The following is a 27,212-nucleotide window of genomic DNA, read 5'->3' on the forward strand; positions in this document are numbered from 1 at the left end:
AAAAATTCAGACAATGATGTAAAATGCTATATATAATACATTTGAATCAGCTTAATTTACAATGCAAACATCAAGATGCCTTAAAGGCCTTACTGCCATAGTATATATTTTTTATCATAATTGACCAAGTTGGGTCCAGTTCCCCTAATGCAATATTCCACCACTCACCCATTCCCGTTGTGATGCTCGAGGTCCCCGTTGTGACGCGAGTCAAAATGGCAAACTGCGCACGGGCGGATACCGGGCCCACTGCGCACGGGTGGGGAGACTGCGTCATTTTGCGTTACTGCCACGTCACCAGCACCATTTCAATTGTGACGCGGCTGACGGGCCTCCCCCAACTGCGCAGGTGCGGCCGACAAATGGGGGCGCTGTTTTAAATTAATTTAAGTTTTAAATGTCAATACCTTCTAAAATATAACATAAATCAGAACGAAACTTAGCGAATGCACACCGCAGGACAATGGTGAGTAAGATGGGCCTAAAATTGTTGCGCTGTCATGTACTGTTTTTGCAGAGTTTCGGGAACACACAAACAAACAAACAAGATGAGAGTTTTAGTAATATACTAGACCAAATGGGACCCGTTGGGCCCTGTTCCCCCAACGCAATAATCCACCACTCACCCGTTCCCCAACCCAACCCGTTTCCACCACCTGTTCCCCCAGGGGGGGGGGGGGGGGGGGGGGGGTTGACAGCAGTCGATTCTGCTAATGATGATGCTACTGCTCAACGATTGGGCCACCAATGCCACCAACGATTGGGCATCACCAAAATTCTATCTCTCAAAATTCTGTGGGGAGCGGGCTGTGGGGAGTAGAGAGTGGGCAATATTCCACCACTCATTCGTTCCCCCAGCGCAGCCAATCTCTCTCTCTCTCTCCCTCTCCCCCTCTCCCCCCCTCTCCCCCTCTCCCCCCCTCTCCCCCTCTCTCTCCCAACCCCCCTCCCCCCCCCCCCCCTGCCTTCCCGCATGGGGGGGGGGGCAAAAATCTCACTTTCTCCTTACACCCCTTGGGTCTGTCCCCAAGGCAATATTCCACCACTGACCCATAGCCCCCAACTGTGCAGGTGCCTGTTGTGACGTCAGAGATCCCCATTGTGACTCGAGTCACAGCAACCCTCCCTCAACTGCGCAGGAGCGGGCGGCAAATGGGAATGCGACTGCAACGTTTTTAAAGGTCAAAATGGCAATAACCTTTAAAATATAAGATCAACGTGAACGCATATCACTCTCCCTCTTCAGTCCCCTATACCTCTCCTCCATTATCCTCTCTCTATACCCCACCCTCCACCAACCCTCCTCTGCTTCCTCCCCTCATCCCTTCCTTCCCCTCCTCCCTCTTCCCCTTCCTCTCCTCCATTACCTCAACATCCCACTTCCTACCCCTATCCTCCTCCATTCCCCCTCATGCCCCAGCTCTCCCCCTCCTCTTCACCACCCCTCTTCTTTCCCCTCCCCCACTCCATCCCTCACCTCTCTCTCCCTCTCCTTTCCCCTACCCTCAGTCACTCCCTCCCTCCATAACCCCTCTCCCCACCTTACCCTCCTCCTCTCCTTCTATCCCCCTGCTCCCCCACACCTCACCTCCCACCAATCTCACCCCCACTCTCCCACCTAACCTCCCCACTGCCCTCCTCTCCCTCTATTCCCACTCCCTACCTCCTCCACTTTCCCTCCGCTCCCTTTTTCCACCCTCCCTCCTCACCTCCCCCACTTTTCCCCCCTCTCCCCTCCCAACCCACCTCCCCTCCCTCTATCCCCCTGCTCCCCCCCACTACTCACCTCCCCCTATCCCACCCTTCCACAATGAAAGTCACAATGTTTTTAAAAAAAATGAAATTCTCAATGAAAATCGTGTTTTTCCCTTAAAATATCCTAAACACATTGTTAGCTTAATAAAAATTGAAGAATTTGATTAAAACTGATTTTTTTTTTAGAATAAAATCAATATCAATCAAAGTCATGATTTTTTTAATCTAAATGAAATTTGGGATCCCATTGTGACATCATTGTGTGTCAAAGTTGGCTGACGGGCAGGGCGTGGAAAACTGGTTTGAAAAATGTTTTTTGTAAAGTTTAAAATGTCAATAACTTGTAATATATAACTTAAATCTGAACAAAACTTGGTACTGCACGTCGCAGGACAATGGTGAGTAAGGTGAGCCAAACATTATAGCACTATTGTGTACCATTTGGCGGAGTTTCCGGAACTCACACACATGCACGCACGCATACAAACAAACAAGATGAGAGTTGATTAATATACTAGACCAAGCAGGACCCGATGGGTCCCGTCCCCTCAACGCGCGCGGGGGAGGGGGGGGAGGCCTGCGGGGGGGGGGGGGGGGGGGGGGGGGGGGGGGGGGGGGGGGGGGGGGGGGGGGGGGGGGGGGGGGGGGGGGGAGGAGGGGGGGGGGGGGGGGGAGGGGGGGGGAGAGAGAGTAGAGGGGATAGTGGAGGGGGAGAGAGAGAGGGTGGAGAGAGGAGGATGGGAGAGAGCAGGGGGAAGGATGGGGCGTAGAGAGGAAGGGGGGAGGGAGGGAGGGAGGGGTTAGAGAAAGGAGAGGGGGCAGAGGGGGGAGGGAGGGGGAGAGTGAGTAGAGGGGAGAGAGGGGGAGGGAGAGAGGAGGGAAGGAGAGAGGAGGGGGTAAAGAGGAGTGGGGAGATGGCGGAAAGGGAGGGGTGGGGGGGGGGGGGGGGAGGGAGAGAGAGTAGAGGGGAGAGGGGGGGGGGAGAGAGAGAGGGGGGGGAAGGTGGGGAGAGAGAGGAGGAGGGAGAGAGGGGGGGAGAGGAGGAGGAGGAGGAGGGGGGAGAAGAAGAGGGGGGTGAGAGGTGAATGGGGGGGAGGGGAGGAGGTGAGCCGGGCGAGAGCGAGGGTGCTGCAAAAAGCGGAAAGAGCCTGGGGAGAGAGAGAGAGAGAGCTCTAGTCCAGGGCCCGACTCGTAAAAAGCTCTTGGGGGCGGACGGCCAGCCAAGTGCTTGTCAACTGTGAGTCGGGAGGCGTCAAAATGACTGTGAGTTTAGGGGGGGGGGGGGGGGGGGGGGGGGGGGGGGGGGGGGTTAACGTAACTCGTCATTGGCTTCAATCCAGAGCCCCAGGGGGGTGGGGGGGGGAGGCTGGATGGGCCTCGGGGGGGGGGGGGGGGGGGTGGGCAGAGCCCTTCGGGCGGCAGGCCGGTGGACTGTGAGCGAGAAGAGCCATTGTGAGCTCGTTAGATTTTAAAATGATGTCAGATTGGTGAACAATTTTAGTAACAAACTCGGGAAATAATGGATCAAATTTTCAGATGATGGGGATTTTTGAAATCATGTGGTAAATCTCTACTGGAATATGTAAAAACATCACCGTTAGCGCGTCGGGTTTTCGAGGAGTGTGAAACACAATCAAAAACGGACGACACACAGACGACATAAACATCCAAAATCAGAGTTTTATAATAATATAGATACTAGCCCAAGTTGGGACCCTTTGGGCCCTGTTCCCCCAATCTTCCCTATCGGATAGAAATCATCACTGGGGATAGTTATTTTAAAGGAATAATAGCTCCATTAAAATAGTGGCTTGGTACACAGTACAAATATATAATGTGTTTAAACAGTGTTTAAGCTAATAGCAATTTTTAGCGTCATACAACAGCCTGCCCAAATAATTATGATTTATTCTTAGGCATCAATTTTACTTAATAAAAGTAGCACTAAAAAGTAGCATTTAGATGGACAAGTAAAATTAACTAATTTCTTACAACATGATTTCTGTTTTTAATGACACTTCAAATGCAGCTGTGAAGGGGTCTCTTCAATACATCCTCCAAATACTATAATTTTACAGATTAATATTTTGCACAGATCTCCAATCATTTTAATTTCTTACTGGAGAAAATATATTTCGCTACCACTCATGTAGTTCATGCATTGTAGACAAGATTTTAAAAGTTCTGAAATCTGCAAGTGTTAATTTTTAGATCATAATCATTTTTGTCACAGAATGAGTGAAACTAAAATAGGTTTGTGTTATGTAACTTAATTACCTAAGCATTCAAGTTGTAGTTGTTTTTAGTCAGCCTCTGAATATCTTTGGGTTCTCGCCACCCTTAATAATCCCACATTTTAAAAATAGTTTCTAAATGTACTAAATCATAAGGAATTACCTGCAAACTCAAGGTGTAAAATATGTTGTAAATTCTAAAGCAATATCCAAACACAAGCATCAATTTTTTTCTTTAACAGGTTCACTGAACACAAACATTTTTTATCCATTTGTTAATGCGGAAATATTGTGTATTAACTTAAGAAGAATAGCTTTTACTGTTGTGAAATCTACTCATGTCGCCACATGTATTCATACAATTATTTTTGCAGTTATTTTAGCAAGTTTGTATGCATCTTTGCTGGTAGGCATTTGTTCTGGTAAAACATAAAGCCCCGAATACAGATGGCTTGATAGGACAGAATCCTGGGCTTCAAATGCATATGAAACACTAAATACGTGTTTTGTAACACATTGTGGATTGAGAATACAATTTGGATGGAGCATATCCATACATTAAGCTACCCATGTTTCATTTTCAAGTGAAACAATAGCCACATAATTTGAAAGAAATGCCATTGAGAAGTACCATTTTTGATGGTTTGGCATTTGTATGATTGCCATTTCACTGACTTTGGCTCTAATTCTGATTTTCAAGTCTTCCAGATATTTTTGATTACACATATTTGGATTGCATTGCAATAGTTCTGATAACCAACACTTGCAAATTTTGGAAAATAGAATCCAAAAGCAAAAATACTGTGGCTAAAAAAATCTGAAATTAAACAGAAAATTCTGGAAATACTCAATAGGTCAAGCAGCATCTGTGGAGAAAGGAAAGGTGTTTATGTTTCAGCTCGATTACCTTTCATCAGAATGAGAAAAGTTAAGTTCAAAACAATTTAAAAAAATCAGAAAAAGAATGGAAGTTTGAAGAGAACGCAAAGAAGGGCAGGAGAGGTTAAATGATAAAAGGATAGAAGGAGCCATTTGAAAGACAATGGTAAATGCATTAGTCAATAACAGAAAGTAGCCTGAGGAGGTGTAAGGGAAAGATGAACAAATATCTGAAATTACCTGCACTGGGAGAGAAAAATAAATCTGTGAATGATATGAATATACAAAAATAAAAACACATGAATTAGGAGCAGGTTAAAGCTGATCTATCTGAACTTTATTTTCCTGCACTATCTCCATACCTTTATATTTTCCTAATATTTTGAGATTTATTGATCTCTGTTTTGAACAAAAAGAGAATTCCAATTCTAAACACTCGCCACCCTCCAATTGAAGAAAATCTTCCACCCCTTAGTCATAACCAGCCTAACCCTTATTCTGAGACTTTTACACCAGAGGAAACCGATCTGTTTAATACTCATGGAGTGATCTCACCAAAGTCTTACACGCAATACGAAAAGAAAAAAAGAAAACTTTACTCCATTCTTCAAATCCTCTTGTTATAAAGTCACAGTCAAACAGCTTAGTAATAGGCCCTATGGCCCACGTCAACCAACATGCCCCATCTACACTAATCCCACCTGCCTGCGTTTGGCCCATATCCCTCTTAAGCTATTCGTTCTTGTCCACATTTATTTTAAACGTTGTGATAGTACCTGCCTGAACCATCTCCTCTTGCAGTTATTTCCATATACCTACCACCCTTTGTATACAAAGGTTGCTCCTCGGGTTCCTAATAAATCTTTACCCCTCACCTTGAACCTGTATCCTCTGTTTCTTGATTCTCCTACTCTGGGTAAAAGCTGTGCATTTACCATATCTATTCCTCTCATGATCTTATACACTTATATAAGATCATCCCTCATTCTCCTGTGCTCTATGGAATAGTCCTACCTGCTCAACCTCTCCCTGTAGTTCAGGCCCTCAAGTCCTGGCAACAACCTTGTAAATCTTCTTTGCACCCTTTCTAGCTTAATATCTTTGCTATGACAGAGTGACCAAAACTGAACACAGTACTCTAAATGTGGCCTCACCAATGTCTTGCACAACTGTAACATGGCCTCCCAACTTCTATATTCAATACTCTGACTAATGAAGGTCAATGTGCCAAAAGCCTTCTTAATCACCCTATCTACTTGTCATGCCTTCCCATTTGTTTTCCTCAATTTTCAATTTTCAACGATCTTGATTCATTTGCACGAAAGAGGTCAACCTCACCTTTTTCACCATAAGGTTGTATTTGCCATTTTCTTATCCACTCACGGAACTTGTCTTCCTCTTCTTTATTCATTACCCTATATAGTTTTGTTTCATCAGCAAACTTCAAAATATTTATTTTCTCCCCTCACTCAATTCACTTGGTTTTGAAGACTCTTTACATCTTCCTCACAATGTATTCTGCCTCATGACCAAATGGTGAAATTACAGTTGGTCCCCTCAGCCAATTCATTGATATAGATTGAGAATAGGTGTGACCCAAGCGCTGATCCTTGTAATATCCTTCTTGTCATACATAGCATGCCAAATTGAGAAAGAGCTGTTTATTCTTACTTTTTGCTTTCTCTCTGTTAACCAACCTTAAATCCATGTTAGTATATTTCACCAAGTTGCATGCACCCAGCCTTCTGACCAACTTTCTGAATTTTTTTATTTATGTTGTTAATTCATGCACCTTGCTGCAAATGTTACCATCATTTAGATAAGTTACCTTTAATTTGGGGAAATTATAAAGATGGAATTATTGATTATCTCAAATTGTTCAAATTCAAAACTGATGCCACAATGATGAAATGTTCCTCAACACATGAGGCCTTCTTTCTGTCCCAGAAGTACCAACAGACTGATTAAGAAAAGTAAGGGGAGAGTTGGAGATGGACCATAGAGATTGGATGGCAAAACTTTATAGTTTAGTGCAGCCAGTGTCCACAACACTGAGAGCTATCTTTACTACACTTTCACCTGTTTCCTGAAGGACTTCATTCCATTTTCTAAGTTTTTCCTCTCCATTTCGTAGAACATAGAACAGTACAGCACAGATAGACGCTTCAGCCCATAATGTCTGTGCTGAGCATGATGCCAAGGTCAACTCTTATCAGCCTGCACATAATCCATATCACCTCCATTCCCCTATCCAAGCGTCTCTTAAATGTCACGATTGTATCTCCCTCCACCACCGTGGAGTAAAAAACTGTCCTACACGTCTGTTGTGACAATGCCATTTCACACAAGTGACCTACCTCACTTATTCCAACGCCTCGCCACATCTGTTCCATTTTTCGCACTTCTGCGCTCAACCTACTCCTCCCTGCAGAACAAGGATTAGATTCCCTTGTCTTTATTTCCATCCCACCAGCTTCTGCATTCATTGGATCATCCGCTGTAAGCCTGACACCTCCATTATAATGCCACACCAGAATGTTCTTTACTTTGCACCCTTTGCTTTTCAGCATTCCAGAGGCTTGTTCCCTCTGGGCTGCTCTGGTTTATTCTTCACTTCTACCCATAGCTACTCTCCTTCCCATGACATCTTATAATGTAAGCACTGAGTAGCCACAACTTGCCTTTTATGCACCACTACCCAGGAACCCAGCCATTCTTTTCAGATGAAGCAGCATTTTACTAGTGCTTCTTATAATTTAGTGCACTGCATTTGGTGATCATGATGTGGTTACTTATGCAGTGGGGAAAACACATGCAGGATGGATGACTGCTTTACAGAAAGATCCATTCAGCATGCAAGCATGATTCTATGCCGCTATTTACTTATCATTTTAACCAGCTCGCACTCTGACTTCTCTGTCTTTGGCCTCCTACAATATTCTAATAAAGTCTAATGCAAGCTCAAATAACAAGATCTCATCTCTGACTCAGCCTGTTACAGCTTTCTGGACTCCACACTGAATTCAACACTTTCAGGTAATCAGCTGCCTTTATATCTCACATTTTCAGTATTCAGTTTTTTTAATGTATCTCTCCCTGTTGATGATTTTGGATATTTATTTGTCTTTGCCTAGTTATACCTCCTCTAGACCTACGTTTTGTTATTTATTTTTGCCTTTCATCTGCCTGATAAAAGGTAATTGGCCCCAAAAGTTACCTCTTTTACCCTCTTCATAGACACTGCATGAGTTGAGTATTTCCAGATTTTCGTATTTAATTTCAGAATTTTGGAAATGTTTGCCATTCACATTAAGTGTTAAGTCACACGTTATACTGGCATTTGTTTAAAACTAATGTAAGTGCACTGAACTACAGATGATATTTTGCTATTTCGTTTTTTATATAGATGCAATCATGACATTAAACACAGTAGAAGTGCAATAATTTTCTTATCAAATAATAGTTGTTCTTTTTTGCTTCATTCATTAATCTTCATTTTTATTCCAGTCCAAAGTAAATTATATTTGAAACCTATTTTGGTGGATTGGCGTATAACCCCTTAACACTTTACATTAGTCAGATGTATAAAATTTAAAATCTAATATTTTCGCCTTGTTCATCTCAGTAAAATTTATAATTGTTGCACTATTACAGTGTGCAGAAACAAATTGCACTTAACAAGAAAATCATTGTAAAAATGTTTGCATCTTAAAAGGACTTGTTAACCACCAAGTGGCATTTGGAGTCCTATCCTGCAAGGTGACATACAATTGTGTCAATTTGATATCCAATATCTTGATGAATCGTAAAATTACTTTCTTTAATTATAAAGCAAATTTATTCCCGATTTTAACATAGTGGTCATTTAAGTGGGCAGCATGATGTCACTACTAAGGAGACAAGTTCCTGTGATTTTCTTGTTATTGCTGAGGGAAGGGATTGTAATATTCTGAGATTGTTAATTATATTTCTAAAAGATTGTAAGCATGCACTTTTGAGCCATGAAAAAATGCTGCATTACCTCAGAATACTAAGGCTCTCTGTTGAATCCTTTCTTGTTACTAAACTGTTAAACTTTTACCACTCGATTAAACAGTGTTCCTCGTTTTAACTTTTGACCTATGACCCTTTCTCACCCAACTATTGACATCTGGCCATTATTTCTTTTACTGCTTTCCACCCCCTGTTGTCAGATGGACTGTTCTGTTGTCTAAAACACTTGATAGGTGGGCAGGTTTATATAATCCGAGGTGAGTCGCAGTACAGGATCGCTATTAGTGGCTCTTGTCTCTTTCATGTGAAAGAAACTTGCCAGCAGTGAAGCTGTCCACCATTTGTGCTGGCTTATTAAAAGAGACTTTTACTAATGTTGTTTTCTGTGATCAAGATAAATTGTACTGCTGGAACTAGCCATCTCTCCTTATAAACAGGATATGAGAAAGTCACAAAGACCAGGAATAATACTCCATGTATCACTGATGTATGCAGTGCGATATTAGAACTTTAAATGTTAATGTTTTCATAAATTGAAAAGAAAAGCGCTGCTGAACCCTGATAAATTTGTCCGATCTGTTAAAAAATTGAATGCTTTGATCAAGATTTTTAGAAAAGTTGAGGCGAAGATAGTTAACATATCTTTTCTAAATCAGTTCTGAATTATGCCTTTATTTAACTATTTAATGGGAAATACCACAATATATTTATGTAACACAAACAAAAACATACTGCTTTCAGCGAGTGACTTTTGACACTGAACTTTATTTAATACTTTGAAGATTCAAAGGTATTTCATTTTCTTGGATGCAGTAATATGGTCTGATTAAGATGTCATAGTTTTAATGTGATTCCGTTTATTGAAGTTTTATACCTTGAATCACACGTAGAGTACATGATTTATAATAATGAAAGGTTATAGTCATGGAGTATCACAGAACTGAAACAGGCCTGTCTGCCCAATTCATCCATGCCAACCAAATTTCCCATCTAAGCCTGTCCCTTTTGCCCGCATTTGGCCCAAATCGCTCTAAATCTTTCCTATCCATCTATCAGTCCATATGTCTTTTAAATGTTGTTATTATGACTGCCTCAATCATATACCCACCACCACTGTGTGAAGAAATTGCCTCTCAGGTCCCTTTTAAATCCTCTCGCACCTTAGACATGCCCTCTAGTTTTTGATATCTCTTCCCCGGGGAAAAAGACTGTTATGCATTCACTTTATCTATGCCTATCAATATCTGATACAGATCTATAAGGTCACCCTTAATCTCCCATGCTCCGGCGAGGTAAATGTCTGCCTGACCATCCTCTCCCAAAAGCTCAGGCGTTCAAGTACTGGCAACATCCTCGTACCAATGACATAGGTAGAGAAAGGGATAAGGTCGTGCAGAGTGAATATAGGGAGTTAGGAAACAAACCAGAGGTATGGATGGTGATGCAGAGAGATATAGAATAAATGAATGAAAGATGTGCACGAAAGTAACAATGATAAAGGAAACAAGCCATTGTTAGCTGTTTGCTAGGTGAGAACGAGAAGCTGGTGTGATTTGGGTGGGGGAGGGATGGAGAGGGAGTGCAGGGATTAATTGAAGTTAGATGAATCAATATTCATACATGGGATGTAAGCTGCCCAAGCGAAATATGAGATACTGTTCCTCCAATTTGCGTTTAGCCTCACTCTGACAATGGAGGAGGCCTAGGACAGGAAGGTCAGTGTGGGAAGGGGAATTAAAGTGTTTGGACAAATTCCATGCTGTTCAAGCCCTGTACACACAGGTGACCCAGTCAATATTAGGATAGTTAAAAACTCCGACTAATACTACCCTATTAATCTTTCAGCTATCTGTGACCTAACTGCACATCTGCTTCTCCAATTCTTGCTGACTTCTAGTGAACCTGTAGTATAGTTTCATCAAAGTGATCATCTCTTTCTTGTTTCTATGTTCTACCATATAGAAAGAACATGGAACAGTGCAGCACAGAAATGGGCGATTCAGCCCACAATGTTTGTGCTGAACATGATACAAAGTTAAACTGATCTAATTTGCCTACACATGGTCCATATCCCTCTATTCCTTGCACATCCACGTGCCTATCTAAAAGCCTCTTAAATGCCATTGTTGTATCTGCCTCCAGTACCATCCCTGGCAATACGTTCCAGCCCCCCAACACTCTCTGTGTAAAAAACGTGCCCTGCACCTCTCCATTTTTTTTCCCCTCTCACCTTACAGCTATGCCCTCAAGTGTTGGGCATTTCAATCCTGGGAAAAGGGTCTGACGGTTTACCCTTTCTATGCCTCTTATAATTTTATATACTTTTATTGAGTCTCCACTCAACCTCTGCCGATCCAGAGAAAACAATCCAAGTTTATCCAATCTCTCCTAGTAGCTGAACCCTTTTAATCCAAGCAGCATTTGGTAAACCTCCTCTGCACCTTCTCCAAAGCCTCCACATCCTTCCTGTAATGGGCAACCAGAATTGCACACAATACTTCAAATGCATCTTAACCAGTCTTATAGGACATCACAAGCTGATCACCCAAGAATATATTTTCTAAGCACTACTTTTTTTGTCCTCCTTAATCAAAAGGCAACCACCCTCCTCTCCTTTCTCGCCTGTACCTGTCTCACAACTTATTGCCTGTGCCCTCAAACATTAAGCCATCGGTCCTGCCCTTCTCTCAGCCATGTTTCTATTATGCCTGTAACAGCCCGGTTTCATGAGCCAATCCATGTCCTGCCTTCGTCCATTTTACCAGCATCTTTACCAGCTCTTGCATTGACATAATGCAATTTAAACCACAGATCTTTTTTTTTTCTTTCTGTGTTCCTGACTGTCCTAGCTACTAAACTTACTTCCTTTCACTATAGTAGTTGACCCCAATTTCTCATCTGCCTACTGATATGGGACCCACACCACTGTCAACCTATTTTAAACCCAATTAGTACAAGCAAATCTCTATCCCTGGATGTTGGTTCCCTTCGAGTTCAAGTGCAATCTGTCTCTCTTGTACAGTTCGCCATTGTCCCGGACGAGATCCCGAAGATCCAAGAACCTGAATTCCTGTCCCTTGCATCAGCACGTCAGTCATAGCCTAAAAACATCTGCCCTATCCTTCTATTCCTGCCCTCCCTAACACATGGCATTGAGAGTAATCCAGAGATTACGACCCAAGTTTGAAAATTTTCTTAACTCCCTATATTCAGTCTGCAGGACCTTATCCCTTTCTCTACCTATGTCATTGGTACCAACGTACACAAGGATCTCTGGCTGCTCAACATTCCCCCTTGAGAATGTTCTCCAACAGCTTGAAGACGTCCTGGACTATGACACCCAGGAGGCAACACATCATCCTAGTATCCCATTTGTGGCCATAGAATCTCTTGTCTGTTTAAATATATTTAAAAACATTGGTGTTATTAATTAAAATGTTATGAAAAGAAATCACAATTAAAACATAAAAATACGGTGAAATAAAAAAAGCTTTCCAGTGAAGATCAGGGACTATATTGAAATGAATGGGGCCCTGTTATATTTAGCTGATGGCCTTGATATGAACTGTATCTGAGCCTTCAGCTAAGTATATTGTAGAATGGCCAATACAGTGGCAGAACATCAAACCAGATATGCCTGCATATACTGCCGTACACAAGTGTCGAAGTCTGGAATACATTGAAGGCACTTTGTAGCATGTGGCAATTATCAGATCTTCCTCAATCAAGTCAAGAGTGTTTTATTGTCTATGTCCCAAAACACAATTAATTAAAAATTATTAATCAACAGTCCAATGAACACAGAGAAAAATTAGAGCAGGAGTCAGGCATTTGACTCTTTGAGATAGCTCTGCCATTCCATATAATGATGGCTGGTACTTTATCTCAACAATACATTTCTGCTGTCACGTCCTTCTCATGATACCTTTGTGACAATTCTCTTTTTAAATATATTTATTGAGTTGACCATTGGAGCCTTCTGCAGTAGAGAATTCCACAGGGTTATTGCACTCTAGTGAAGAAATCTTTCCTCATCTCAATCCTAAATGTCCTAACCTGAATCCTGAGACTGATTTACCTGTCAGGGACAACAATCTCCCTGCATCCAGCTTGTCAAGCTATGCCAGCACTTCATACATTTCAATGAAATATCCTCTCATTCTTCAAAACGCTCATGAATATAGGCCAAGCCAACTTGATTTCTCACCATAAGACAAAGCTGCAATCTCAGGGAATCATTGTTGCACTCCCTCTATGTTAAGTATATCCTTTCTTTAAGAAGGAAACCAAAATTACACACAACGTTACCAAGACACAGTAGTTGACCTCTCACTCAATTTAGCTAAATCACCTTAAAGCATCTTTGCTTCCTCCACTCAGCACAAAACCCTTTTGCTCCCCTTATCCAAATAAATGTTGTATATCGTAAATAGCAGGAGCCCATACACTGTTTGCTCAACTTCCTATGTCATTGCCAGCGACCCTGAAAATGAAAATTTACTGTGCTTCTTATCTGGCAACCAAGTCTCAATTCATGCTAGTATATTAATTTCAACCCATGTGGTTTAATTTTGCTCATGAGCCTCTTTGGGAGACCTTTTTATACGTCTTCTGAAAATCCAAATAGATCACATCTATTGGTTAACTTTTCTGCCAGTTATATCCTCAAATTATTTCAGTAGGTTAATCAAATATGATTTCCCTTTCATGAATGTATGTTAATTATTGTCTATTTCTATTGATATTTTTTAAGAGTGCAAGTTTCACACCCTTTACAATAGTTGCTTGTATTTCCATACTGCTGATGCTAGGCTAACTGATCTGCAATTCCCTGGTTTCTCTATCCTTCCTTACTTTTAGCTTATTATTCCATGCCTAAATTTTGTTCTGTTCTTGCTGTATGTTGGCTTTATTTTCTAAGGAGTTATGGTAGAATTAAACAATCACCCTAGAACGTCATCACTTCAGATTTATTGCAGGGCCTCAGACACTGGCCTGAAGAATCCCTACAACATCTTAGGCTGACATAGTTAACCGTGAATAACCATGAATATGGTTAACCAACTTCCTTTGTTTGAGGTATGTCTCCAACAATTAGAATATTTTCCCCTTGATTCCCATTGATGTGAGTTATATCAGGGTTCTTTGAAGCCATATTTTATCACATGCTGCCTTGATATTAATCACACATCCCAACTCAGATTTCGGCTCTTCTGACTACATTTGAACCAGGGCTATAATGTGGTCCAGCACTGGTGATCCTGGAGAAACCTAAGTTGAGCATTGACTTGCAGGTTATTGGTAACTGCCGCATGGTTGCCAACACCACCCATTACTTTGCTGATGGTTAAGAGGAGCTTGGTGATATGGTAATTATCAGGATTGGTTTTTCCTGCTTTTTTTTAATACAGAATACATTCCAAATTGTTGGGCAAATGCAGGGTTGTAATTGTGCTAAAACAAGTAGGCAAGAGGCACTGCTGTATAAGTCTTCAGCAATATTGTTGGAATGTTGCCTGGTCTTGTATCCAGTACTCCCAGCATAGATTTAGCTGAACACTAGTCTATGTGATAGAGGAAACCTTTGAAAGAGACTGAAACGCTGAGGATCATTCCCTCATCACTTGGATTGGACAGGTTTAGAGCCAAATGCAGGCAGGTGGGACTAGTGTACATGGGACATGTTGGCCGATGTGGGCAAGTTAGGCCAAAGGGCCTGTTTCCACACTGTAAGACTCTGACTCTTAATGACTGACACTTCTGACTGTCTGACTGTACATACTTCAGTCTTGTCCTTGGCACTCATGTGCAGATTCCTCAATCATTCAGAATGTGGATGTTCTCTGATCCTCCTCCTCTTGTTTGTTTAATTGACCACTACCTTTCACAATTTATTTGATATAATGCCAGAAATTTGATCTGATAAAGTTTTTTTTATGGGAACAGTGCTTCCTCTGCCAGTTCCACTCTTACTTTCTTTGTTTAACATGTTTGATTTTATTTTGCACTTTATCAGATTGATATCTCATTTTTAAGTATGCCCGGTGCTGCCCATGGCATGCCCTTCTGAACTTCTTATTGATCCAAAGTTGATCCCCTGGCAAATGTTGTTGCTTCAAATCGTCCACAGCACCTGATAAATGCCTGGTTTTGAGCTGTCAAATCTGTTAATCCTGTGAGGCAGCTATGTCTGGTTAGCAATGGGGGTATATATTGAAGTTTGCTTTGGGACCAGTTCTGCTCAAGAGTGCAGGAAATTGCAGAGAGTTGTGGATGTTGCCCAGTAGTTGTGGATGTTCCCAAGTAGTCCTCAGCATGACAGAGTACTGTTTTGATAACTGGCAGGTGGAACATCCTTGTCCATGTTTCACCTGAGAAGGGACTTGAATGGCGTGCAAAGAAAGGTTTTTCACTTTACACATGACAATAACAAATCTAAACCCATGTCCCTCAACCAGAGTAAGTTCTATGCTCTTGCTACTTTCAACATTTCTTACAAGCAGTCCTCAACATGACAGAGTACTGTTTTGACAACTGGCAGGTGGAACATCCTTGTCCATGTTTCACCTGAGACAAGGAATTTCATGAGGAGTCAAATCAATGTTGAAGACTTCCAGGGCTCCTCTCCTTAATTGAATGGCCTGTGTTGTCTTTTCTGGTTAGTCTCACCTCCTAGTGGGACAGGATATGTTATTTGCTCTTTTTTTGTAAGGAATGAAATTTGAAAGCTATGAATGAGAATTATCAAACTAATGGAATGATGGGGAGGAACATTTGTTGTGATTACCAGTGAGATGTGCAATTTTAGATGAGGATAAGACAATACAGTGTGATGCGAGGAAGTGTACAGCTAGAGAAGGATAGGTGAGCTTACATGTTATTGTGAAGTTTGTTGAGTTGGAGTAGGATTGCAAAGCAGTTAGGGTGCTTCATACATTTAGGGTATGGTCGACTGAATCATTTTCTACCTTAATTAGCTCATTCTGTATCCAGAATATTTGCACCATGAACAAAACAGTACTGCATACTTCTTAAGCTACCCGAAGGACATGCAGGAATTCACCGTATCATTAAGGCACAGCTTTTGATCTTAATTATTACATTTCCCAGTCATTCTTGCCTTCCAAATCCAAACATTAAATTACATTTGTAGGAAAGAACTGCAGATGTTGGTTTAAATTGAAGGTAGACACAAAATGCTGGAGTAACTCAGCGGGATAGGCATCATCTCTGGGAGATGGGTGACATTTTGGGCCGAGACCTTTCTTCAGACTCAATGGTCATTAAATTACATGCTTAGAGCAAACTTTTGAAGAATGGAATTGTAATTACATCACAATGGCCATTATTACAGGTACAGAAGCTAATAGGTGAGGAAACCCGGTAATGTTTTGGTAATGTAATAGCTGGATCAAATAACCATGAACTCATGAACTGCACTTAAGAATAAGCTCAAACTTGGTCAACCTCTGACAGAATTCATCAAAGTTCATAGACAAGAGGCTCAAACAATTTTCAAGATGAGGCTTCTTTTGACAATTACTGGCCACATGCACTCATCAAAGAGGCACTAACATGCTAAACAGTTTTGAATGGCAGAAAATTATCTGCTTCCTCCAATTATGGCCAGTTCAGGGGAGCATTGCCAGGGGAAGGTGGGATTGCTATGTTGGTGAGTGGAAAGTTCCTTCAAGCTGCACAAATATAATTTAAAATTCAGATTCAGATTCAGATTCAATTTAATTGTCATTGTCAGTCTACAGTACAGAGACAACGAAATGCATTTATCAAAATATCTTTGATGGCTTAGAACTATCTCTTTTAGGATTTCTTGTCTGATTGCTCAATGCCTTGTGCAACTGGATATTGATTAGTCTATTCAGACAGCTTCCCATCCATTTTGTAAGGAAGTATTGAGTATCCGTTTAAAGGTCTATTTGACAATTGAACCAGATGTACAAATGTTTGTCCTTAACTTTCTTCAACCAAATAATTGGTCAGCAAAGTTAACATTTAAGAATTTATTGGAGATTTGGCAGAACTTAAAAGGAAATGAGAAACAGCAGACCTATGAGATTTAAATTACTGTTCAAGTGAAAAATAAATGCCATTTCAGATTAGTTTTAGTGGTACTGGGCAATTTTAGTTTTCAGGAATATTAAACAAAAATAGATGTTTTTTTTTTTTAATTCCATTTGCTCTTGTGCACATATTTGTTAGTAAACCATTATTATTAATTCTGAGATTTTTAAATAAAATGTAGGACTTAATGGTTCTGTGAAGAGTAAATTTGGGAGTTGTATTCGAGTGCAGGATTATCGGAAGCTCAACGTTATTTGGCTCGGGCAGCCTGTAACAAACTAAATTTACATGGTGTTCTGACATTATAGCTGATGTATATTGTTCGATCAAATGGATGAGTTGTACAAATAAAAACTAAATTATTAACTGAATCTCTGAACAAAAATATGTCAAGATAAAACGTTTCATATTGTTAGAGCATCGCCAGTCTTCTACGTAGATGATACAAAATTGAAAAAAAAATAACTGTAAGAGAAAGTAAATGCGGAACATTTAGAATGATCAGGATTCAAGCTGTCTGGTTCTTAGACAAGATCAGTCATTTTAATTTATTCAATTAATTCAATTTTCCAACTGTCACCTAACATTTCAGAATTGACTAAAAAAGAAAAAAGGAGAGATTGTTATTCCAGCCATTGCTATATTTAATGTCCATCCCATGCCAAATTGTTTTGATGGCATTCTCTGTGCTCCCTGTTACCCGCCTATTCCTGATTCATTTTCATTACCTGTGCTATCTTTTAGGCATATTCTTTTCATTTCTTCTATATATGTATATTCCGTTATGGAGACTGACTAGTATGCTTACCAAGTGTTGTGGCTAGTGGAAGCTTGCTAAGTGTTTGTTTTTGATATAAATTATAAAGAAGCATGTTTTCTTGCTCCTGATGTCTCTTTTAAACCCATTTGCTTTTCCAGACACATATGTCAAGTTAACATTGCTGAATTCTATGGGTCAGGAGATGTCCAAATGTAAGACGTCCATCCGCCGAGGCCAACCAAATCCTGTGTACAAAGAAACATTCATTTTTCAGGTAGCACTATTTCAGCTTTCCGATGTGACACTCATACTGTCTGTGTATAACAAACGGAGCATGAAACGTAAAGAAATGATCGGCTGGATTTCATTAGGCCTCAACAGCTCAGGTGAGGAAGAACTGAACCATTGGACTGAAATGAAGGAATCAAAAGGACAGCAAGTTTGTCGATGGCACTCATTATTGGAATCGTAACAAATGCGCTGAGGACCACAGTGGGCTTTGGCTCAGGGGTTCAACACAATTCCTTTCAGACTTGTTCCTAACCAAACCAATAGTTGCAAAATGCAACAGTTGCCTCATTGTTGGCTCAGCTCGAGATAATGCTGGTAAAGAAATAACTTTAAGGAAAATGTGAGGGAACACAATTCCTGTATAATGTGCACTTTTTATTATCAATGCAAACGCATAGGATGAGGCACAAGAGTTTATAGAAAATTAGAGAAAAATTATAGCATTTGTAAAGCCCAAACAACATGACCTTGAGTATTCTTGTCATTAGGTTGAGGTTATGGATACAAAATAACAGCCGAATGTTGCCACAAAGATGAGTAGAAATTCATCCTTGGTTTTAGTGTGAATTGCACAATATAATAGATCAGTGCATTGTGCATTGGCTCAAATTTTTATTCCAATAACTTCAATGAAGTGAATTTTAGAGGCAGAGCATAATTTTCTGATGTAATAATGTAGCATTTTTAGCTCCATTCAATAGGCATGAATTTCTAGCCAGGATATTTGCATGGTTGGACTACTTAATAGAATAAATTACAAAATGGCAACTTATTTTGATGATGCAGAAATGTTGTCATTTTACTGTTAAAGGCTTGTGGCATTGGAATATTAGCATATCAAATTTTAAAGATTCTCAAGGGTAAACATGCACAAATATGTTGATGCCATTGCTTCACTTCCACAATCTGACTTTGTTGTTGAACTGAGATGCTCTTTGACTTCCTGTAGTTGCTGGTTGGAAGTTTAATGATTGAAAACAATTACATTCAAAACATTGCAGCAACAGCTAGAATCACCAAAAGCAAGCACAATAATCATTTTGATTGGTCAGAATCCAATAGGCCATATGACTAATTAGAGTGAACAGAAATTTCCACTGTCATATTTTTCTGTTCTCAAAAATATTGCAACAATGAAAATCAAAAAAATAGCTGCTGCTGGAAACCTAAGTTAAAAGCAGTTAATGTTTCAGTTCTGATATCCTTCATCAGAAATCACAACACTGTTGCAACTCACTGAAATAAACAGTTGTAAGGTTAAGGTGCCTTTTTTACATACTGGCTTAAAAGTGAAAATTTCCTCTTTGTCATGCTCTGTGGCTGAAGTATGAATTAACCACTTTGTCCCTACGCATGGATACAGTAAAACAGGAAAACAGAATTTTCTATTTTAGAACTGAGACATTGTGGCTTGCTGTTGGGATGGGAAGTCAGGGTCGGGAGTGCGTGATTTCAATAGTATTCATTAATCCAGTATTGGCATAGCAATTGTGAAAATAGTAAACAGATATTTAAATTATATTGATTCTTTATGATACATGTGTCCTTAATAATACCAGCTCTTATACAATGATGAATGTGATTCTGACCAATATCTACATAACGCTATATGTAATCTAAAAGTAGTCGAACTGCCACAAACAGGAGGAAATTAATTTCCCCCTCACCAGCATTGTTAATTCTATGAGCACAAAGCAAATTCATACCAACATGTTTCAGTATATGTAATATAAGGGGTCTAGAATCAGACTTTGCTTAGTTCTATCAGAGCAATTAAAGTGGGATAACCATTATTTAAGAATAAACTGAATTTTAGTATATTCAAACAATATAGGGATATCCAAAATTTCAATTTTACTCAATAGTACCGAACTTATTCAATAATAAGCTGCATTGAAATATGATTCAGATTTTTTATAAATGATCAATGTAATAGTAAAATTTTGCATAAACTCCAATATTTCATGGTTTGAAATTATAGGCAGTAGCCATATTATCTGGCCACCATTCTTTTAAAGCACATTGACTGGAACATCAAGACAGCTTGTTTCAGTCCTAAACTGAAATTACTTTAATACTTTAAAATAGAAATAATAATTCAGCAGCTACTTTTAGGCAAGTTTAGATGTGTTAAGGTACCAACATTAGGAAAGTAGACACATGCAAATTATATCGGAGAAATTCCTAGTTAGCACTAGTCCTTGGAAACCTGGGGATAACATCAAAATTAAATTACCAGATCATTTTGGAAACTATTTCTATTACATATATAGCAGGCATTGTTAGACTTCTGATGTCAACATTTTGAACTTTACACTTCGAAAACCAACTATCATATGCACTTCAGTTTTTAGATCTGACAGAAAATCTTAAAATCATTTAAATTTTAAATTGTTGTATGGGGTACAATATTAATGAAGTAAAAAGACTCAACCAAAAACCAGGATTCATGCCCGGGAAGGAATAATACTGTCTGACCCCACCACACCTACCAGTAGCGACTTGGATGGTCACAGAACACCAACTGCAATGTGAACATTTTGTCTGAATTTTGTCCCTGTCGTACCGTGGGACAGAACTTTAACCAACTTCACTAACTTAAAACCCTGTCCCACGATACGAGTTAATTCCAAGAGTTCTCCCGAGATTGCCCTGATTCGAACTCGGAGATTTACGGTAATGGCCACTCGTACGTCGAAAGGAATTAAAAATAAATCATAATATAGAAGAGAATTACAACCGCAGAGTAACTAGCAATTACTGTTGCCTTCCCTCCAATTAGAAATTTATTTAGTGAAAATTCTCTGGCAAATTATTTTTTTCTTGCATTCTATATCCTAAAGGCAACAGATTTACCATAAAAAACTTAAAGCCCTTGAAATTGCAAGGGATGAGGAGCAAATAAATAATTCTGCTAAAATAGTGTCAGGATTTTCAATTTGGAAATGTGTTCTGCTGGGGTTCTATTGCACTTTAGCTGCTTCTTAATATTTGATTGCAGAAATAATGTTGCAAGTTCTAGTTTAATGTATTCCTGGAGATTTGATCTTATGGCCTTCGATTGCATGCCAGTAAATTACGACACTGCATATTTGATGCCTAGTCAATGGCATATGAACATGTAAGATTAGCCGGTTACATACACACAAATTTGAAAGTGGCCCAATGTTTCCTATAGTCCATCTTGTAAGTTCCAACCAGGGAGATGCTGCACTGAAACTAGTATTAAAGTTGCCTGAATTTGACATTGTTCAACTACACACATCTTAGTCAGTTTAAATGAACTCTTCCTCATTCAGTTGTGTTTTCTCTCAAACTTCCTTGTTCAATTGGTTTTGCTTCTATTTCCCTGCTCTCTCTCTTCCTCAGAACATCCAGGTAGTTCAATGCTTTCTTCATAGGCACCAAGGAAGTAATATGTTCTGAATACCAATGGACCCTGAGAAGAACCCCAACAATCAGTTTTGTTTGCAGGCCACAACAGACCTGAGAAGAACACCCAAAAATGGACATTCACAGTAGCCTTATGCCAAACCAGGAATAAAAAGGGATAAACACATAGGCTTATCCTCCACAAGTGATATCTGGGTAGAAGGTGATTTCCCTCAGCATTATGTCCATTACTTTCACAAAATGCATGCCAGCTGCGACTAATGTTATTCCCATCAAAACAAAAAAAAAATGAGAGGTACTGGAGGATCTTAGCAACTCAGAAGAGCTGTTGGAGGATCTCAAGAACATTATTCCCAATGAAGTCTTTATAAAGACAACAACCCTTTACTACATAGGGAAATACATTTGGATATTTTACCCACCTTAGACCAAGGTTCTAGAATTTCCTTCCTAAATCTCTTCGTGTATTTCTGCTCTCCATTAAATCCTGTATAATTAATCATTCATTGCTTACCCTATAGAAATTTTGAAGTTCCACCTTGATCATTAAACCATAGTGTGATTTTTCGTTTTGTTAAAGATACTACTGAAATATAGCTTGTTCATGGCAGAGATGAAAGTGTGGAAGAGAAAGCCACATTAATGATGGCGATAAGGATGGAATTAGCAATATTTTTGGATCTATGTCTTTGCATAATTATCTATGTAATCACATGATTTTGTATAGCATTCCTTGGAGATATATCATTACAAAAAAAAAGAATTGAAGGAATAAAGTAAAAGCAAAGAAAAGCAAAAAGATAGGACAACGCAACCAAATAAAATATGGAATAGTTAGAAAAAGAGAAAGGAATTGGAATAAGAGACTAAATGCGTTCACTGTAACAGTATATAGATGATACAGTAATCTGACAATACCAAATGATTAAAAAATATATATTTTTTTAGTATAGGTAATGAAAGTAAAACTGAAATATCAATATCTAAAAATTAAATTCTGGAAAAATGTAGGAAATAAAAGCAAACTAATAATGAAATCAAGGAGGAGGAAACATGAGGGAAACTTTGTTTTAAAATGTCTCATAATGCCTGATGAAATCAAGTTGAAGCAGACTCATGTAGCAATAGGCCTTTCATTTCTGGGAGTTGGGCCAAAACCAGCTCAAATTGATGGGATGAAAGATTTGCTTGCCTGCTAGTTGTAAGAGTTCCATGTTTAAAATTCATTTGGGCAGTCTGTCCAATTCCTAATGAGAATAGTTCCACAGCACAACTACTCACAATTGGCATTAAATTTACAACCATCCCACTCAGACATACGTAGGGAAGGCTGTTACAGTATGTGTACCACAAAATAATACACCAATGCAGCAGTTGCAGTGAATGGTACAGAGTTTCATAAAATCTTTATCACACCCAAATCATTCAGCAATTAGGATTATTTGAGTTTGGATAATAAAATGGACAAAGCTCCAACTTCCTATTCTAACATAGCTCATTTGATCACACAAAGTTCATGAGAAAAAAAATTGTTTTCAAAAGAACACCAGGATTAGCTGCATATAACTAAACCGTAAATTAATCAAAACGAGCAAATACAGCAGAACTAAATTGGGAGGAGAAAGAAGGAAATTAGCAAAATCATTAAGAGAAATGGGAAAGGAAATGATGAAAATAATTAGAAAACCAGGGTGTCAGGATATGATTTTCTGCTGATATCCATTATTGGAATACTATGCAATTATTTATATACAGCCATGTATCATTTATGTATTTTATCCAGATATGAGTTTCATTTTCTATTGTCATCCATATTGGCCAATAATAACATCCTCAATGTAGATATATTATATTGAATTGTTTTTAGATTGGATTATAAGGCTATCGAATAATATTAATCAAATAACTAAACAAGATCGTACTGGCAACATATGTTACATCAGAAAAAAATCAATCTTGTAATTAACAACATTTTGAAATTAACTTTACTTATGGCACCTTATGCAAATAGCCAGCAAAGGTCTGGATGAATGATGCGTTTACAAGTTTAAATAAATTCTAGTCTTGTATCAACAATGTTAAAGTAGAATATACAAAGCCTTCATTAACATATAATTAAATATTGATTGTACCTTAATGCAGATTCCAGTATAACTTGATAAATACAAATTAATCTTCCAATTTCAACAAAATACTAATGCTAAGGGATATAATTATGATAATTTATATAATTTGCAGCATTTGGATAAATATGATTGTTACACAAAATATAACCCCAAATGAAATTAGAATGTTTTAACAGAATAATGCAATAGAAAATAGCCACTTTTATGCTACTGGACTTTACTCTCACCAGACTGGGCTGAGACCAAACCAGTAGCAGGCAAAACCATGGTACTCATACAGAACTTATTTATTTTTTGTTACTTACCATCTAAATTATGGAGATTATAAGGCATCTGAGGTTCTCCCCTTAGCCATTCAGAGACTGCATGAATATGAATGTAGCAATAGGATCCTAAATGAACGTTAACCTTGAATTTAGTAAGGAAGCAGCTCTAGTCTCTCTGCCCGATGAAGTTAGAATGATTAAAATGGAGAGTGAAAATGAAATATTTTCTTCTATGGGTCAGGAAGAAGATTTTATAAAAATTCCATAATTGGCACAGACAGCCTTTATTGTCAATTACTTTTAACCATGACCTATTGACTTACTTGTCTATTTGAATGGATACTTGTCGATTTGAATAGACATCCACATTTGTCTGGATCTGAGATCACTTATACAACTAGGTAAGACAGTAGCAATTTTACTTCCCTAGAGGACATTAGTGAACAAAACAGTCAAAGTGAATAAATAGAATATGCATTGTAAATATTGTGCACAACCTATTTTAGAACCTATTTTGGAACTATGAATAAATATAATTTGTGGCCAATGTTACTGATGTTAGTTACACTTTTAACACTTTTGCTCTTTAATTCACTAGTTTATTGTGTCACCACACAAGAAATGCCCACAGCTTCCCATCTCTCAAACACTTCCCATCTCTGAAACACTTTCCACCCTAAGCAAATTCACATACACCCCACTCCCTCTACTAACCTGCTTATTCACCTTTTTGCCAGCAAGCAAGCCTGCCATTCCCAAATACCTCCACCACTTAGCAAATGACTGCTGCTTTATGCTTCTTATGCGTGTGCAGCAGACCACCAGCATGTGAATATGACAGGGAGTTAAAAATAATCCAGGTCTCCAGTTAGGACAGAAGATGTTTTTCACATTCAGCCAATATCCCTTCCGGGCACAAAACATTAAAAATTACATAAATTTAGACAAAAATTGTGATACTCAAATCACGGTACTATATAGGGAACCTGGTTCATTCCACACATATGTAAAATAATTACCTTTTAAAATGCATAATAAAGATAATCTTTTTTCCATTTAAGGGATAATATTGTGCACTAATGTGCTTTTGGTGTTGTCATTTCTCCAAAAAGAACATGTTTTAAATATCTCTGACAAGAAAAGGTGCAATCATATTTCTATATCTCCACCTCTTTTTAAAAGTTCTGGCACCTATTTGACATCATGTATGCAATAACTAAATAACATTGTGTCTTCTTGTGTTGTCAATGTCAAAAGCACCTTCCATGATACAGTGGGACACAACACAACAGGTAAAATACTGAGTCCAGATGAATTTTATACTGAAATACAAAGTTACATTATACAGTACTTGTGTGCTTTCATATTTTAATGCCTACAAAACACCGATCATGTCGGTGCCTTATTTTTATCACTGTACTAAATAAAACTTTACAATTGTGTGTATTAGGAATGTAAATCTCAAGACCTATCTATTTGTAATGGTGATTTTAGTTCTTAAATTGATTTACTAAAAATTTATATGGATTTATTGTGGAATCCAGATGTTTCTAATGGGATGGATTTGGCAATCTGAACAATGTGCACGCTATTTCATTTTACATTGTAAATATTATTTTAAGCTTGTATTGAGTTAGTTTGCATTTTCCTTTGCAGGATATGCTGATATTGATAATGAAGAACAATAGAATTGTTAAGTTTGATCTTTTCTATCATCGTTTTGATTGATAAAATCTGTATTGTGTTTATATGGGACATATTACAAAATCAATGCTAGGTGTTATATGCATTAGTTTTTTTTTAAATGACCATTGCATTAAGGGTAATTTGAAACAAGCAATTACTATGTGTAGTTGGTGTTATCCAGAAACGTAGCATACTGCTGATTTGTATCCAAATTGTGAACATGGAAAACCTTTACAAATATTACTTAATTCTATTAATCCATTGTAATCTTTGTGCAAAGCAGCAATGTTATATTTACTTGAAAGAAAGGATCAAACATTGATGTGTTCCTCCATTACTAATGTTAAAAAGCTTATATTAATGAGCAAAATATAACCACTTTATAAGGGTGAGTTAACTAAGAAGAATTATGCAACATATTTTAATAACATTTGTTGCTTATTGACCAATCAATGACATAATATATATTTTTCACGATGTTAATAGGATTTTTTTATAAACATAACAAATCAATGGATATTATTACTGATAGTCTACTCCCTAAGTAAAATGTTTGTAAAGAGACTGGGAAAAGATCGAAATAACCTAATTCTAAATACAGAGTGAGATACTTGATGAGCACCCTTGTTAAGAATCTGCCATTTATTGTTATGTGTTGACAAGCAAAGAGAGTGTCCTGAAGCCTCATTCAGGAGGGGGATTAGTGATATGAAATGAGAACTGCATATATGAACACACTGTTGCCAGAAATGAATTCTACAACATATTTTCAGATGTACAAACTAAGTGGTCATGCAGTGGTTAGAAGTTCAGGTCGATAGTGAAGCTGTGAAATATGGTCTGGACCTCAAAATTCTGCGCATACATTTAACCATTTACGATACACTTGCAGAGACACTAAAAGTCAGTACAACATTCCACTTTTAGAGCAAAAGATTCCTAAAAAATGTATCTGTATGTAACAAGAGTCAAGTCCAGGCTGCTGAAACCTCATTTCAGTAGACGCTGTTTAGGAAAGACTGGGGGAAATGGGTTTAGTCAGGAGTTTGTTGGGCCTGGCAGAAACATTCCAACATCTTCTGGCTTTCAAGCTGTGTTGTTTCCTGAGGCTTGGGAAACCCAGCTGACTGTGGTTAAAAGCAAGCTGTTAAAGTGAAGGCAGGCAACTTCATTATAATACATAAATAACCAAAAACCCAGTTCCTGCAAGTAGATTCATTGAAACCATATTGACAGGGTTCAGATACTATTTCTGACATGAACATAACCCAGCTATTTTTGAGAAGTGTGTGAAGAAAATACATTAAGATATGTCTTGAGATGAGAAAAATGAAAATAGCATGTTGCATGTCACATATTCCCATAGTTAAATATCGTCCAGTTCAATGATAAGCAGCAGCAAACCATGGAAGGTCAGGAAGATAGAGATTTACAGATACCACTGGCTTCAGAAACATAGAGATTTGAGTGTAGAAAGAGCTTTCTTTTTGTTTTTCCTTCAGCCAATGAGCACAGCATTTTGATATAATGTACAATTGGTCTTCAGCAAAATTGCAGGACAGGCATTTGTGAATTAGTAGCTTGTGTAAATGCGTTTGATTCATTTTTGTTTCATAGATTAGTGTAAAATGTGCTGCCGATATTCTGTTTTCTGTCTGTATTTTTACAACTGATTAATTTTACTGCTTATTTTCCATTGTTCACTTTTTAATACCATTTGCTAATAATTCTTCTTGTGTCGTTTTTG

General features: G+C 38.6%; 1 protein-coding gene across 3 annotated transcripts in view; it reads left to right on the plus strand.

Annotated features, from left to right (window-relative positions):
* The window catches only part of syt14a (synaptotagmin XIVa), a 132,958-nt gene extending 111,484 nt beyond the window's left edge, over nucleotides 1-21,474 (plus strand). For 2 of the 3 annotated variants that reach the window (XM_055639698.1, XM_055639697.1), the window contains one exon: nucleotides 17,862-21,474. In XM_055639698.1, the coding sequence (XP_055495673.1) occupies nucleotides 17,862-18,175 (314 nt within the window). In that variant the 3' untranslated portion in view covers nucleotides 18,176-21,474. Of the gene's footprint in view, nucleotides 1-9,043; nucleotides 9,119-17,861 lie in introns of all 3 variants that reach the window. The other variant, XM_055639699.1, reaches the window with a different exon arrangement.
* The last annotated feature ends 5,738 nt before the right edge of the window (nucleotides 21,475-27,212 follow it).

Source organism: Leucoraja erinacea, chromosome 8 (genome assembly GCF_028641065.1).
Source record: "Leucoraja erinacea ecotype New England chromosome 8, Leri_hhj_1, whole genome shotgun sequence".
In the NCBI taxonomy this organism is placed as follows: domain Eukaryota; kingdom Metazoa; phylum Chordata; class Chondrichthyes; order Rajiformes; family Rajidae; genus Leucoraja; species Leucoraja erinaceus.